Below are 17,225 nucleotides of genomic sequence, written 5' to 3' on the forward strand. Positions count from 1 at the left end.
TGCGAACCATTTCAACTCCCCCTCCCATTCCTCAGACGACATGTCCATCCTGGGCCTCCTGCAGTGCCACGACGATGCCACCCGAAGGTTGCAGGAATGGCACCTCATTGTTCGCTTGGGAACTCTGCAGCCCAATGGTATCAATGTGGACTTCACAAGCTTCAAAATCTGCCCTCCCCTAACCACATCCCAAAACCAGCCCAGCCTGTTCCCACCTCCCTAACCTGTCCTTCCTCCCACCTATCCCCTCCTCCCACCTCAAGCCCCACTCCCATCTCCTACCTACTAGCCTCATCCCCTTGACCTGTTTGTCCTCCCTGGACTGACCTATCCTCTCCCTCACTCCCCACCTACACTCACCTTTACTGGCTCCATCCCCACCTCTTTGACCTGTCTGTCTCCTCTCCACCTATCTTCTCCTTTTCCCATCTTCAATCCACCTCCCCCTCTCTTCCTACTTATTTCAGAACCCCCCTTCCCCTCCCCCATTTCTGAAGAAGGGTCTAGGCCTGAATCGTCAGCTTTCCTGCTCCTCTGATGCTGCTTGGCCTGCTGTGTTCATTCAGCTCTACACCTTGTTATCTCAGCAACATGAGTTTATATTTACATAACAACTTTAATGAAATATCCCAAGTAAGGTGCTTCACAGTAGTATTATTAAATCAAACATGACACCGAGCCACTTAAGGAATTATTAGGTCAGATGACCAAAAAAATGGTCAAAGAGGTAGGCTTTAAGGAGCATGTAAAAGGAGGAATGTCAGATAGAAAGATGGAAAGATGTAGAAAGGAAATTCCGAAGCCTAGGGCCTTGGCAACTGCAGGCACAGTCAATAACTGTATTGTAATTAACATTGTGGAGGCTCACAAGGTCAGAATTAGAGGACATTAGATTTCCTGGAGGGATCTGTAGCTAGTGGGGATTACAGAGATATAGAGGGATGAGGCATGAAGGGATTTGAAAAGGACAATGAGAATTTCAAAATTGGGATGCTGCTTGACTTGGAGCCAGTGTAGCACAGGGGTGATGGGGAATACGACGTGGTGTGACTGAAGACACAGGCAGTGGAGCTCTGGACAAAATCAAGTTTCTAGCGGATAAAATGTGGGAGACCAGCCAGGAGAGGATTTGAATGATCATATTTAGAGATAGTACAGGCATGATTTAAGGTTTCAGCATCTGATGAGTTGATATAAGCTGGGCATCTTTGGAGTTTAGAAGAGTGAAAGGCAATCTTTTTGAAACATACGATCCTGATTTGATTTATTATTGTCACATGTACTTAGGTACAGTGAAAAGTTTTGTTTTGTCTGCATTCAGACAGATCATAGCGTACAAAGTGCATTCGCTGATAGAACAGAGCAAAGAATACAATGTTATGGCTACAGAGAAGGTGCATAAAGAACGAGATCAACATTTAATTTAAAATTTGAGAGGTCCATTCTGGAATCTAATGACTGTGAGGAAGAAGCTGTTCTTGAGTCTAATGGTGCAAGTGTTTAAGCTTTTATATCTTCTACCCCACGGAAGAGGATGGAAGATATTATAACTGGCATGGGAGAGGTGTATGATTATGTTGGTTGCATTCCCAAGGCAGTGAGAAGTATAGATGGAGTCAATGGATGGAAGCTTGGCTTGTGTCATGAATTGGGCTGTGTTCACAACTCTCTGTAGTTTCTTACAGTCCTGGGCAGAGCAGTTGCCATACCAAGCTGTGCATCTGGACAGAATGCTTTCTATGGTGCATCTATAAAAGTTGGTAAGTGTCTTTAAGGACATGCCGAATTTCCTTTCGCCTTCTGCGGAAGCAGAGGCATTGTTGTGCTTTCTTGACTGTAGCATCAATGTGGGTGGACCAGGACAGATTGTTGATGATTATCACACCTAGGAGCTTGATGCTCCCGACCATCTCCGTCTTTGGGTGGCATGTTGGCTCAGTGGTTAGCACTGCTGCCTTACAGCACCAGAGACCCAGGTTCGATTCCACCCTCTGGCGACTGTCTGTGTGGAGTTTGCACATTCTCCCTGTGTCTGCGTGGGTTTCCTCCCACAGTCCAAAAATGTGCAGGCTAGGTGGATTGGCCATGCTAAAGTGCCTGTAGTGTTCAGGGATGTGGAGATTAGGTGGCTTATAGGGGAAGGGTCTGGGTGGGATGCTCTGAAAGTCGATGTGGACTTGTTGGGCCGAAGGGCCTGTCCCCACACTGTAGGGATTCTATGATTCAGCTCCATTAATGTAGAAAGGGGCATGCCCTCTACCTCACTTCCTGAGGTCAATGACCAGCTCTTTCATTTTGCTGACGTTGAAGGAGAGATTGTTACCTTTACACCATCCCACCAAGCGCTCTATCTCTTTCCTGTATTCTGTCCTGTCACTGTTTGAGATCCAGCCTACAATGTTGGTGTTGCCAGCCAACTTATAGATGGAGTTAGGATGAAATTTGACCACACAGTCATGAGTGTATAGGGAGTGTAGCAAGGGGCTGAGTACACAGCCTTGTGAGGTGCTGGTGGGGGAGGTATTATTGTCTATTCTCATTGATTGCGGTCTGTGGGTCACAAAGTCGAGGATCCAGTTGCAGAGAGCGGAGCTCAGAGTTTGGTTGGAATTATAATGTTGAAGATGGAGTTACAGTCAATAAGTAGGAGCCTGATGTAGGAATCCTTGTCATCCAAATGTTCCAGGGATGAGTGTGGGACCAGGGAGACGGTGTCTGCCATGGACCTGTTGCAATGGCAGGCAAATTGGAAGAGATCAAGGCAGGCTTGGAGGCTAGAGTTGATGTGAGCCATGAGGAGACTTGACAGGATGGATGTTGAAAGGATCTTTTCCCTTGTGGGAGAGACCAGAACTAGGGGGCACAGTTTAGAAATCAGGGGTCTCCAATTTAAAATTGAGTTGGGGAGGATATTTTTCGCTTAGAGGGCTGAGAGTCTTTAAACCTCTCTTCCCTTGATCATTGAACAATTTTGAGGCAGAAGTAGATAGATTCTTGACTGACAAAGGAGTCATTATTTCATTGGGCTACATGGTAATGTTGAATTGAAGTCACATCAAATCAACCGAATGGCCTAATAGGTGCCATCTCGTAATGTCACTAGACTAATAATCTAGATGACTAGGCTAATGCTGTAGGGCCATGGGTTCAAATCCCACTATGGCAGCTGGTGGAACTTAAATTCAATCAATAAATCTGGACGATAAAACGTTAACATCATGATAACATGAAACGATTGGTGATAGTTGTAAAAAAAATCTGAATCACTATTGTCTCTTAGAGATGGAAATTGACTGTCCTTACCTGGTCTGGCCTATAGAGTCATAGAGATATACAGCACGAAAACAGACCCTTCAGTCCAATTTGTCCATGCCGACCAGATATTCTGTATAAATCTAGTCCCATTTGCCAGCTTTTGGCCCATAATCCTCTAAACCCTTCCTACCCATATACCCATCCAGATACCTTTTAAATGTTGTAATTGCACCAGCCATCACCACTTCCTCCGTCAGCTCATTCCATATATGCACCACCCTCTGCATGAAAAAGTTGCCTCTTAGGTCCCTTTTAAATCTTTCCCCTCTCACTTTAAACCTATGCCCTAGAGTTTTGGACACTCCCACCCTGGGGAAAAGACCTTGCCTATTTACCTTTTCCATGCCCCTCCTGATTTTATAAACTTCAATAACGTCACCCCTCAACAACCAACACTCCAAGGAAAATAGCCTACTCAGCCTTTCCCTAGAGCTCAAAACCTCCAACCCTGGCAACATCCTCATAAATCTTTTCTGAACCCTTTCAAGCTTCACAACATCCTTCCTATAGAAGGGAGACCAGAATTGCACACAATACTCCAAAAGTGGCCAAACCAAGTCCTGTACAACCACATGACCTCCCAACTCCTATACTCAACGCACTGACCAATAAAGACAAGTATACCAAATGCCTTCTGCACTGTGCTATCTACCTACAACTCCACTTTCAAAGAACTATGAACCTGCACTCAAAGGTCTCTTTGTTCAGCAACACCCCCTATGACCTTACCATTAAGCGTATAAGTCCCGCCCTGATTTGCCTTTCCAAAATGCACCACCACACGTTTATCTAAATTAAACTCCTTCTGCCACTCCTCAGCCCATTGGCCCATCTGATCAAGATCCCATTGTATTCTCAGATAATCTTCTTCGCTGACTGCTACACCTCCAATTTTGGTGTCATCTGCAAGCTTACTAACCATACCTCCTACGTTCCCATCCAAATCATTTATATAAATGACAAAAAGCAGTGGACCCAGTACTGATCCTTGTGGCACACCACTAAACGCAGGCCTCCCGTCTGAAAAGTAACCTTCCACCACCACTCTCTGTCTTTACCTTTGAAACGGTTCTGTATCCAAATAGCTAGTTCTCCCTGTATTCCATATGATCTAACCTTGCTAACCAGTCTACCATGAGGAATCTTATCAAACGCCTTATTGAAGTCAATGTAGATCACAACCACTGCTCTGCCCTTGTCAATCCTCTTCGTTACTTCTTCAAAAAACTCAGTAAAGTTAGTGAGACATGATTTCCCATGCACAAAACCCATGTAGACTACCCCCTAATCAGTCCTTGCCTTTCCAAACACATGTAAAACCTCAGGATTCCGTCCAACAACTTGCCTACCAGTAATGTCAGGCTCACTGGTCTATAGTTCCCTGGCTTCTCCTTATCATCTCTGGCACAATGTGAGCCAAACTTCAGTATTCTAGCACCTCACCTGAGGCTGTCAATGATACAAATATCTCAGCATGTGACATCTACCCAGAGCAGTGTGGTTGACTCTGAAATGGCATAGCAAGCCATTCAGTCCAAGGGCAATTAGGGAGAGACAACACATGCTGGCAATGCTAGGGATGCCCACACCCCATGAAAGAATAAAATATAAAGCAATTTTTTTTCTTTATTCATTCACGAGATGAGGGCATCGCTGACCAGGCAGCATTTATTGCCCATCCCTAATTGCCCAGAGGACAGTTAAGAGCCAACCACACTGCTGTGGATCTGGAGTCACATGTAGGCCAGACCAGGTTAGGATGGCAGTTTCCTTCCCTAAAGACATTAGTGAACCAGATGGGTTTTTCCCGACAATCAGCAATGGCTTCATGGTCATCATTAGACTGTTAATTCCAGATATTTTATTGAATTCAAATTCCATCATCTGCCACGGCAGGATTCGAACCGGGTCCCCAGAACATTATCTGGGTCTCTGGATTAACAGTCCAGCAATAATACCACTACATCATCGCCTTCCCAAATATTGCTCCGAACTCATATGTATGTTTACACAAGAATGGCAAAGTCAGATGTTGCTACAGAGTAAGAAATAGGTGTTCTTAGCAATAGCATGAATCCAGGTTTGGAGGCTCATAGAAAAATCAAATGTGACAAAAAGGATGTGAGAGACTAGTTTAATCTCAGTTACTAAGGAAAGGGATGGAGCTGGCAACGAGGGAGCTATGATTGGACTAGGGTCAGAAAACAATTGCTTCTGTCTTCCCCAGAAAGAAATTTCTGTCCATTCAGCATGGCAGATAAGCAGTCTGATAATTCAGCGACAGTGGTGGTGTCAAGAGTGATGATAGTGAGGTGGACCTTGGTATCAACTGTAAATATGAAAATTAATGCTGTGTGTTTGGATGATGTCACTGAGGGGCAGTGTGTAGATGAGAAATAGCAGGTGGAGGGGAGGATGCAGTTGAGTAAATGAGTAGATGCAGAAATGTTGTGGTGAACCATTCTTTGTTTTTAACCTTCAGGACATATTGCCCAGTTCTTGAGCCTTGAAGTTCCACCAATGAGGGAAAATTCTTGCTGTCTACTATCTTTATACCTCAATCTTGAACACTATCAAATCTCATTCCAATCTTCTCTTTCCACAGGGAGATAAATCTATCCACACACATCTACCCGCTCCAGAACCTTCACAATCTTTCTAAAGTTTGGAACCCAGTGATATATTTTCAGATACCTGAATACCAGCATGATACCTGTTGTGGTCATGTCCAGTGTAACTATCTGAGACATCTTGGGTAGATTAATTGCCATCATTACTTCTTATTGATGTTACCCCATATTACTGATATCAAGTGACGGAAGGATGCTCACACAATGTCTTTGGCAGAAGAGAGGCTTGGTCTAGATGAACAGAGTAGGTTTATGACATACTTCTTAATAGCAAGTTACAACGTATCTGAATTACATGACAGTCTCTTATCTGATCTAAGACCAGACTTAAAAATGTATATGTTATGCTAGCTGCATAGATTTAGCACTAGGACAGTAATAACCAAACTGTATGGTGATTTTGAAACTGGTTACCTCTTCCCAGGAAGAGTCCTGGATATCCTGATGGGTGGAGTTTATTCATGGTAAAAACTGAAAGTGCTGAAGAAACTTGGCAGGATCAGCAGCATCTGTGGAGATAAAAACAGAGTCCGTTATAAATTTTCTTTAGAGCTTTAGGGGCTGCAAATGTGATGGGTTATGTGCGGGAGGAAAGTAGCAAGTGAAACGTAAATGCGCCCCAGAGTAAAAGTCAAAGAGCATGCTAATAGTAATGGAGAAAAGATATAGATGGGAAGTAGGTATTAATGGTAGTTGTTAATAGTAGAAAAAAGGTCAGCTCTACTGAAAGCAAACCCTTACAGACAAGACACTGTGGTAATGAAAACAAAGGACCAAGTTCATGGTCTGAAGTTGTCCAACTCGATGTTGAGTCCTGGAGACCGTGAAGTGCCTAAATGGAAAGAGAGCTGGTGTTTATCCAGCTTGTATTTGGCTTCACTGGAACACTGCAGTATGCGTAGGCCAAAAATGTTGGTGTGAGAGCAAGATTACATATTGAAATGGAACCAGAAGATCAAGGTCATTCTTGAGTCAAAAGCAACGATGTTCTGCAAAATGGTCACACAGTCTGCATTTGGCGTTGGCAGTGTAGAGGAGACTACATTGTGAGCAGCAAGTACAATAGACTAGATTGAATAAAGTGCAAGAAAATTGTTGCTTCAAATGGAATAACTGTTTGGGGCTTTGGACAGTGAAAGAGAGGAGGCAAAGAGTTAAGTGTTATACCTTCTGCCATTTCATGAGTAGGCGCCATGGAGCAGTGAAGAGATGTTAGGAGCGAAGCAGGAATGACCCATAGTTTCCTGTACAGGCAGACATGGCAGCAACGGAGTATGATACTTTCAAATGCAGAGACTGGTGGAATGGAAAATGAGGACAAGGCAGGCCTTTTGCTGCTCTGGGAGGGAGAAGGAGGAGGAAATGGGTTGGACACAGCTAAGAGTCCTGTCAACCACAGTGGTTGTGGAAGGTAGCATCATTGGAACAAATGAGACTGAGTTAGAGAAACAAGGGGAATGGACTGGAAACCGGGTGTGAGGAAGCTTAGTCAAGGTAGCTGTGGGAGTCAGTGAATAGATAGCCTAACTCACGATATCGAAACAGACAAGTCAAGGAGGGAAGACAAGTATGTGAACAGGACCAGGTGAAGGTGAGAGAAGTATGGAAATTGGAAGCAAAATTGAACGTTTCCAACTCACAGCACCAATGCAGTAATCAATGAAAGCAATCTCGTTGGAGGCTCCAAGCAGGACTGGAATTTTCTAAATATCAAAGAGGCAGGCATAACTGGGACAATTAACTCTGTTAGCTGATGATGCCAGACCTGCTGAGTGAATCACAGAATCCCTACAATTCAGAAAGAGGCCATTCAGCCCAACTAACCCTCCAAAGTCTATCCCACTCAAACACCTATCTTATCCCCATAACTCCCGCTTTTACCGTGACTAATCCACATAGCCTGCACATCCCTGGACTCTACGGGGCAAGTTAGCATGGTCAATCCACCTAACCTGTACATCTTTGGACTGTGGGAGGATGCTGGAGCAGCTGGCAGAAACCCACACAGACATGGGGAGAAGATGCAAACTCCATACAGACAGTCACCCGAGGCTAGAATCAAACCTGGGTGCCTGGCACTGAGAGGCAACAGGGCTAACCAATGAGCCAATTGCTGTCCACCAAGGAATTTCTGTTTTTGTTTGTTTCAGATCTCCAGCATTTGCAGTTGTTTTATCATATAACTAGAACCCACATGCGTGCACTTAGTCATTAAAGAAGAAAAACTGAAATGAGTTAAAGGAGAAATTGTTCAAAGTGAGAATGAGTTTGTGATGTCAGTTAAACCGGTTAACAGGTACCAGCTGCCTAATACAAAAGAATTGGAGTCAATACTCCATTTGAGGCCATGTTTTATAAAGCTTCATTATAAATTTTTTGTTTCCGTTCTCTCCCTCTATAAAAGCCTAGGTTCGTGTGTGCTTTTGTAACCACACTCTCCACTCCATTTTAACAGCATAAATACTCCTAGTTCCCCCTATTCCTTCCCCTCTACTTTTTCAAATATATTTTCGGCATTAAATGGTATCTGAAAAGTGTCTGCCTATTTTAAATGATACGTTTCTGCACAATGAGGGTTGGGTCAGTGAAGGAGAAATGAAAAACAGAGACGCTTTTTGTTTAAAAAAAAGGTACAGACGCGAAATAAATAAGCAAACTTGAGAAACCTATAGCTTGCTTGGAAATGTCTGTCTGACCAGGAGTTCAGGCAGCCTTTAAGTAAAAGTCACCGATGCTACACGGGATCAATTCATCGCTGCACCTATTGTACAACAGCATAATACATCCCTGAAGTGAAACTCTGGCGACGATACTCTCACGGCAAAACCACAATAGAGGGAGAGGAAAAAAAAAACAAAATCCAAGTTTTGTTGGTGTGGCCTAAACCTGATCTTTCATTTTCTTCTCCTCTTCTTGGCTAGTGGTGGCAAACTCCTAATTGCGCCGAAATCCCGAATCCTCGCAAGGGCTGACGGGGGTTGTAGTCCGCGGGTCCGATCGGAAACTACGGTTCCCGGCGCCCCCGGGTCTCGGTGCATGCGCACAGCCGTCGAAGACACTGCCAGTTTCTGAGGGGTTGATGCCGGGAAGTGAGTGAGTTCAGGGGTGAGTGAAGAGGGGAGGGCGTTAATATACTTTGTGTAAGCTCTGGTCCAGTAAACAAATTATCCAGGTGTACGTGGCGGTGTAAAACAGAAAATGGGCTCTCTGTATGAGCTGTTATCCCCAGCCCTAAGTCAAGTATGTCAGCCTGAGTCCTGAAATTGCCCTTGTCCACCAGGAACACGAAAAGGTAGCTAAGCCCCTCCAGAGGGTCATCTTCCAACATTAAACTGGCATTGTTTTAAGAGAGCAAGTGTCCCATGCTGACGTTTTATATTTTGCTTAAAGTCAGGTCCCAATGTACTTCCTCCCCCTCATTTAAAAAGTACCAGTTACTATCCAACCGATTTTCAGCTTTCTTCCCCCATGCATGTAGACAGAACCCCATTTCCCCCCACCATCGGATTGCAGTCCTGCAGCCTACCTGCCGATATCTTCTCCCAGGTTACTGTCAAGGTAGATTGAGTCAGTTTGTGCCCTTTTCAGGAGGGCAGAAGGTTCATTCCACATGCGTACACTCTGGTCTGCCAGAGGTTGTGGCTGGCCGGAAATGTCATGGTTGATTACATTGCTCTTTGTTATGCCTCCACTGCTGCCTTGCCTGCAATGAGCTAACCGGGCAAGTTTGTGCATTCCCCCTAAGTCACCAGTGAACCCTTGCAGCAAGGGCTTTGCAAAGAACTCAGTATCAGTTAAACTTGGGGACCATTCCTATATTTTATAAACAGTATGATTAATTTCCATCCTTGTTTTCAAATCCATGCATGGTCTTGCCCGCCCTCTTTCTCTATTCTCCATTTGTGGTGTTACAGGGGCTCAGTGGTTAGCACTATTGCCAGCGACCAAGGTTTGATTCCACTCCAGGATAACTGTCTGTGTGGAGTTCACCCATTCTCCCCGTATCTGTGTGGGTTTTCTCCCACAGTCCAGAACTGTGCAGGCTATGTAGATTAGCCATGGGAAATGCAGGGTCACAGGAATAGGGTGGGATGCTCTATGGAGAGCCAGTGTAGAATTGATGGGCTGAATGGCCTGCTTCCACACTCTAGGGATTCTGTGATTTCCACAGCCCTCCAATTATCTGCACTCGTTTAATTTCAGCACCTTTTGCATTCCCAGTTATAATGTATCCACTATTTGTGGCTGGACCTGTAGTTGCCTACATCCCAGGCTCTGAAATACTCTTCTGAAACATGGCAATCTCTTTTGCTTTCTTCCTTTACAAAAATTCTTAAAAGCTAACTCTTTGACAAAGCCTTTGGTCAGCTGATCTATTATCACCTTATGTGGCAGGTGTAATGCTTTGTTTTATACAGCTTCTGTGAAGTACATCGGGGAGTTTCATTACAGGCACTATGTAAATATAAGTTATTAATTTAATTTTTTCAGTTTTTCTATTATATTTGCAGATGAGCAGAACCAAAAATGATGAAGAAGATTATTGGAACAGTACAAAATGTAAAGCTTTTGTATTTGATGATGATGATGAATTTACAGAGGTGAGTAAATTGCCTGGATTTAAATTTGCAGATTTAAAGGTATTCTGACATTGCTTACAATCCTCTTTTTCTCAGTGAGGGCATGATTCATGTCATATCTTCTCCTATCCTTGGGACATTCCAAACTTCTTACAATCATCAGAGTTATCTCTGTAGACAACTAGAATACCATCCGATGTGTAGCAGGATCCCACAATGAGATTATGCGCTCTGGTTCGAGATACTCCCATGAGGGGAAACATCCTCTCAGCATTTCCTTGTAAAGACCCTTAAGAATCCTGTATGCTTCAATGAGATCACCTCTCATTCTTTTAAACTCCAGTGAGTCGAGTCCCAATTTGTGAGCCTTTGCTGATAAGACAGTTCCCCCATATTGGGGGTCATCCTCCTGAACCTTCTCTGAAGTGCTTCTAATGAAATGATATCTTTTCTTAAAAAGGGAACCAAAACTGCTCACAGTACTCTAGATGTGTTCTGACAACACTGTGCAGTTGCAGCACGACTTTCTACACTTATACTCCAACCTCCTTGAAATAAGGACCAACATTCCATTTGCCTTCCTGATTACCTGCTGCACCTGTGTCCTAGCTTTCTGTGTTTTATGCACATGTACCCCTAAGACCCTTTGTGTTGCAGATTTCTGCAGTTTGTCTCCATTTAAATAATATTCAGTTTTTTTGTTCTCCCTTCCAAAATGAACAACTTTGCGTTTTCTCTTTACTCCATTTGCTAACTTTTTGCTCACTTACTTAACCCATCAATATTTGTCTGTAAGTTGTTTCTATCCCTTTCACAATCTGCTTTTCCACCAATTTTAGTGTTATCTGCAAATTAGGCTATAGTACGTTTGCTTCATTTCTCCAAGACATTAATATGTATTGTAAACAGTTGCGATCCCTGTATTGATCCTGTGGAGCCCCACTAGTCACAGGTTTCCAGACTGAAAAAGAACCCGTTATCTGCACTGGCTGTTTCCTGCCAGTGAGCCAATTCTCTATCCATGCCAATATACTACACCGTGATCTCTGTTAGTCCGTGCACGTATATATAAAGGTAAAATTGTCATAGACCAACCAGACAATAGGGCTACCGTCATTATAGAGGGAGAGACAACTGATGGTGGTTTAACCTGAGGGTCACCACGCCTCGGGCAATCGGAAAGGTTGAGAAGGAGAGCCCTTCACGGTAACCTCAGCCACTGCAGGAATTGACACTATGCTGTTGATGTCACCGTGCATTGGAAACCAGCATTCAGTGACCACATGACATTTCAATGTGTCTGCTCTCATGCAATCTGACTCACCAACTCATAAACAGCTTTTAATCTTGTGTGACAGTTCGCATATTTGTGTTGTCACTTTAGCTGAAAGAGTCCAAGCGAGCAGTTAACAGTCTCCCTGGTATTGTGGACGATGACGATGATGATGTGGAGAAGGTTAGCTGGAGCGGGGAGCCTGTGGGAAGTAAGTATTGGCGGTCACACCCACTTCACTACCAACCAAAACCTTGTTCTCTCATTCTCCCACTAACTGTCAATATCTGCACTTTCTCCCCTGACTTTTGTTCACTGTCTCTCACACCTTGCAACTCTCTTCCCCGCTCCACAATTGTCTTATCTCTCTCCCAGTTCTCTCATCGTTTCCACCCCCAAATTTCTTAGCTCTCCCCCCTTCAACTCTCTTGTCCTGTCCCCCACCCCCAACTCTCTTGTCTTGCGCTCACCCCACCCACTCTCACAACTGTCCCCACACCCCCGCCTCATCTTTCCCAGCTCCAGCCTCTATTGTCGCTCTCTCCTCTCTTTCGTTTCCCCTCCATACACTCATCTCCCTCCCCCCACTCTCATCTCTTCCTCCCTCCGTCTCTCGCACCCACTTGTCTCTCATCTCTCCCTCCCAACTCTCTCGTCTCTCCGTCGCAACTCTAATCACTCCTCTTACTTTGAAGTGTGTGCATAAATATATTTTCCAAAATTCTCTAGGTTTTAAAACTGATCCAATGGATTGAAAGTTAAAATTGCTATTCAGCACTCTCAGTAAGGGGATGTCATGTCCGACTAACTAGATTGAATTTTTAGAAGAGATGACCAGGTGTGTAGATGAGGACAATGATTTTGATGTAGTCTCCTTGGACTTTGATGTTATTTGCAGTTCTGGAATCCAAATTATAGGAGGGATGTGATAGCGCTGGAGAGAGTGCAGAGGAGATTTACCAGGATGCTGCCTGGACTAGAGATTTTCAGTTGTGAAGAGAGATTAGACAGGCTGGGGTTGTTTAAGAGCAGAGAGGGGATATCGTTGAGATATATAAAATTATGAGGGGCATAGATAGGGGAGACAGGAAGGAATGTTTCCCCTTGATGGAGGGATCAATAACCAGGGGCGTAGCTATAAGGTAAGAGGCTTAGAAGAGGTGGGAGGAAAATCTTTTTTTTTTATCCAGAAGCTGGTGGGAATCTGGAACTCACTATCTGTAAGGATGGTAGAGGCAGAAACCCTCATAATGTTTAAGAAATATTTCGATGTGCACTTGTGATGCCAAGGCGCAGAAGGCCATGGCGCAAGTGCTGGAAAATGGGATTAGACCATTTTTAACTGACACAGACGCATTGGGCTGACAGACCTTTCCCAGTGCTGTAGATGTGTGTGACTCTTTTAAAAAAAAAATGCAGGGAAAGAGCAAACAAGCTGGCCTGCTTTCAGTCATCAGGAAAATGTTGAAACTTATTTTAAAGAATTTTTAAACATGTACATAATTTTGCTCCAGTTTGTGGGAGGAGCAAATGTGTTTGCCAAATTTTGAGAGATTGTTTTTGTTTTTGAGAATTTTATGACTAGAGTAGATGAAAGCAAATCAGTAGGTGTGGTATTTATTTTTATTTTCTAATGTGTGTTCAGAGAGATGTTAGTACTTGAACCTGGGCACACATGGCTTTCTGATACACGTTTGATAAGGCACCATATGACCAATTAATATAGTAAAATATGGAGGCTTGGAGTGAGGGGTAGTATTTTAGCTCAGACAGGAAGGAGAGAGTAAAATTTAAGCAGGATACTTTCAAACTGACGGGTACCAACAAGTGTTGGGGCCTGACTTGGATGAACAAATTAAGAGTACAGATACAGAGTCCCCAAACCAGAAACTTTGGGACCAACTACATGCTAGCTTTTGTAACCCAACGGATTTTGAGCCAGACAGAGTCAGTTTAGAGAGGCCAGGGATCACCCTGCTGCGGGAAAAGATTGGCGTATAAAGCTGATAACTTGTCAGTGCCAGTGCAATATTGAGCTGAACAAGGTGGTCAGTTGTTTTACTCATTTAATAAGAATTAACCTTTATGGCACTTGACAAAAATGTCTAGCTTTCAGATAGCTAGATTAGAGAAAATGTTGGATTTAATTCTACCGACAATGCAAAGTTTGTTGGGAATGTTTGTTGTGAGGAGGATATAAAGAAGCTGTGAAGAGATGTACTGTTGGCAGAGTAGGTGAATGGCCATTGAAGTAGCAAACAGAATGTAAGATTGGAGATTAGACAGACTGGGGTTGTTTTCCTCAGAGTAAAGGAGACTGAGAGGGGACATGATTGAGATGTATAAAATTATGATGGGCATAGATCATGTAGAAAAGAAGGAAGTGTTCCCCTTAGTGGAGGGATCAATAACCAGAGGGCATAGATTTAAGGTAAGTGGCAGAAGCTTTAAAGATAATGTGAGGAAACTGTTTTTTCACTCAGAAGGTGGCGGGAATTTGAAACTCCCTCTTCTTTCTCCCCATCAGCTCTTTCTCTAAACCCTTTGTGCTCCCTTCCCTGTGCTCTTTCTTCCCTGCCCACTCGCTCAACCGCCCACCATTTGCATCCTTTCCCCCTACTTGCACAATCTCCCCATCCTCACATTCTTCCTTCCTCTTCCCTCCACCTCTTTCTCCCACATCATAACCTGCCTTTCAAACCCTCTGTCAAGGATCCATCAGGAAAAGACTTTTTTTTACTATGAGTTGCCTTTCAAGACTTCAATATGTTCCAACATTTTACAAGTGCAAAATTACTGTTATAAATATAGAGGATAGAGAAAAATCCCAAGTAAAGGGATCCGTATTCTGATTGCACTGAGAAATTATCAGAATGTTGCATTGGAAGTTGGTGACAAATATACTTAGTGTTTCAAATGCAACTAAGGTGAAGGGCATCTTGGAACCCCTGCACCAGTACCTGATGCTCTTCTGAATCATATATTTCTTTGTCCTCAGGTATCTCCTGGTCAATTAAAGAGAGCACAACAGGAATCCGAGCAGGTGACATCCGAGACCTGGCACCTACAAGATCTTTCTCTGATGCAACACAGGCGACTATTTCCAAGCCTGCCTCTACATATTCCCTAAGCAGCTTCTTTAAAGGTAGTAACTATCATGTGGATGTTCACTCAGCTTGCTGCACTGCAGATGAACAGGCAAAATTACTGTATTAGAAAAGGCCAAGTGGTCCTTCAAGCCTGTCTGTCCCCTACATTTGTGGTTGCTGGAGCATTGTGTGTATGCATATCCTACTGCTAACATGGTGCCTGCTCCACAGATGTATAATCTCCTTGGAGAGTGAGGAGAAGGACTCAGGGTTGTTAGCAGAAGAAAGGATACTGGAAAATTACTCTCTGAAGCCTCCCCCACCCAACTTCCCCATTTGGGCTCCTGTAGTGCTGAGTTTTGAATTACTAATCACCTTGGCAACTGTGCAGTGATTCACCATTCACCATAACTGTTCCATACCCTGAAGCAAGATTATACCTGCTCTATCAGTTTCTCCCACCCCACATTGAGAGGTGAGAGTGATAGCCTTGGACATCAAGGCTACATTTGATGGAATGTGGCATCAAGGAGTCCTAGCAAAATTGTAATCAATGGGTATCCACTGGGTGGAGTCATACCTGTCATGTAGAAAGATGGTTGTCATTGTTGGAGGTCAGTCAGTCATCTCATCTCCAGAACATCTCTACAGGAGTTGCTGAGGATAGTATCCTAGGCCAAACCATCTTCAGCTGCTTCACCAATAACCTTCTCTCCATCATAAGGTCAGAAGTGAGGATGTCTGCTGAAGGTTGCACAATGTTCAGCACCATTCACGACTTCTCAGATGCTGAAGCCATCCATGTGCAATTGCAGCAAGATCTGGACAATATCCAGGCTTGGGCTGGCAAGTGGCAGGCAACATTCGCAAATGCCAGGCAATGATAATTTCCAATTAGAGACAGTGTAACCACCTCCCCCTGACATTCAATGGTGTTACCATCTGTGAATCCTGCACAATAAACATTCTAGGGGTGAGTATTGATGAGTAACTCAACTGACCTCACTACATAAACACAGTGGCTACAAAAGCAGGTCCAAAGGCTAGGAATTAACTCACCACCTGATTCCCCAAATTCTGTCCACCATCTACAAGGCACAAGTCAGGATAGAATACTCCCCTCTGACCTGGATGGGTGCAGCTCCAGCAACACACAACAATCCAGGACAAAACAGCATGCTTGATTGGCAACACATCCACAAGCAACCACTCCCTCCACTGTTCAGAAGCAGCAGTGTGTACTATCAACAAGATGCACTGCAGAAATTCACCAAAGATCCTCAGAAATCATTTTCCAAACCATGAACTCTTCCATTTGGAAGGGCAAGAGTCGCAGATATATGTTCTGCTCTAAGCCACTCACTGTCCTAACTTGGAAACATATCACCGTTCCTTCCTTGTTGCTGGGTCAAAATCCTGCAATTTCTTCCCTAAGGGCATTGTGGGCCAACCTGTGGCACATGGACTGCAGCGATTCAAGACGGCAATTCACCACCACCTTCTGAAGGGCAGCTGTGAATGTGCAACAAATGCTGGCCAGCCATTGATGACCACGTCCCAAGAGGGAATAAAAAAATAAATTAGCGATGTGAATCCCTTTCAGTCCTAAGGTTCTCATTGTTCCAATATCCCATCCCGAGATGCTGTCCTTTATGTGTGAGCTCTGATGTTCAGTGTCTGCAAGGTATTCAAGCTATAATGGGAACCAAAACTTTACTGCCAGTTTCCTTTGCACCAAGTCACATTTCCCCATCAAACTTGTGCTTGCTGACCTGGATTGGCTCCTTTTTGGCAACACCTCAACTTTAAATTCTTATTCTCATGTGTTTAAATGTTCCCTGCTGCCTCTGTGACTTGCTCCACCCTCTCAGCCTTCTGAGGTGCCTGCACTAACTTAATTCTGGTCTCTTTCTTATCCCAATTTTCATTGCTCTATCATTCCCTGGAGAAAGTTCACTGTCTCTTGGCCTCCCTACTCCTTTTAGATACTCCTGAGAACCTGTCACTTTTCACTAAGCTTTGGTCACTTTTGCTAATATCTCCTGTGTGATTTGATGTCACAAATGATTAAATGTCTTTTTGGAAAATTATACAGTTGTGAAGTGCATTGGAAGATTTTTACAATGTTAGGGGTATTGAATGCAGTCAGGTTATTGACAATCACACACAAGCAGTCACATCCTAGGAGTATCAGAGATAGTAGAAACTGCAGATGCTGGAAAATCTGAGATAACAAGGTGTAGAGCTGGATGAACACAGCAGGCCCAGCAGCATCATAGGAGCAGGAAAGCTGACGTTTCGGGCCTAGACCCTTCATCAGAAATTTTCTGATGAAGGG

General features: G+C 43.9%; 1 protein-coding gene and 1 long non-coding RNA gene across 5 annotated transcripts in view; one reads left to right on the forward strand and one right to left on the reverse strand.

Moving 5' to 3' along the window:
• LOC125483663 overlaps positions 1–8,913 on the reverse strand; it is a 13,473-nt gene extending 4,560 nt beyond the window's left edge. The window contains exons 1-2 of the long non-coding RNA XR_007262605.1: positions 8,612–8,913; positions 6,360–6,454 (exon numbers count right to left, since the gene is read on the reverse strand). This is a non-coding gene — a long non-coding RNA (uncharacterized LOC125483663). The remainder of the gene's footprint in view (positions 1–6,359; positions 6,455–8,611) is intronic.
• The window catches only part of vipas39 (VPS33B interacting protein, apical-basolateral polarity regulator, spe-39 homolog), a 57,441-nt gene continuing 49,108 nt past the window's right edge, over positions 8,893–17,225 (forward strand). The window contains exons 1-4 of one of the 4 annotated variants that reach the window (XM_048599819.1): positions 8,893–9,237; positions 10,457–10,546; positions 11,910–12,009; positions 14,797–14,943. In XM_048599819.1, the coding sequence (XP_048455776.1) occupies positions 10,457–10,546; positions 11,910–12,009; positions 14,797–14,943 (337 nt within the window). In that variant the 5' untranslated portion in view covers positions 8,893–9,237. The remainder of the gene's footprint in view (positions 9,238–10,456; positions 10,547–11,909; positions 12,010–14,796; positions 14,944–17,225) is intronic. The other 3 variants (XM_048599817.1, XM_048599818.1, XM_048599820.1) reach the window with 3 other exon arrangements.

The sequence above is a fragment of the Rhincodon typus genome, chromosome 8 (assembly GCF_021869965.1).
Source record: "Rhincodon typus isolate 14 chromosome 8, sRhiTyp1.1, whole genome shotgun sequence".
In the NCBI taxonomy this organism is placed as follows: domain Eukaryota; kingdom Metazoa; phylum Chordata; class Chondrichthyes; order Orectolobiformes; family Rhincodontidae; genus Rhincodon; species Rhincodon typus.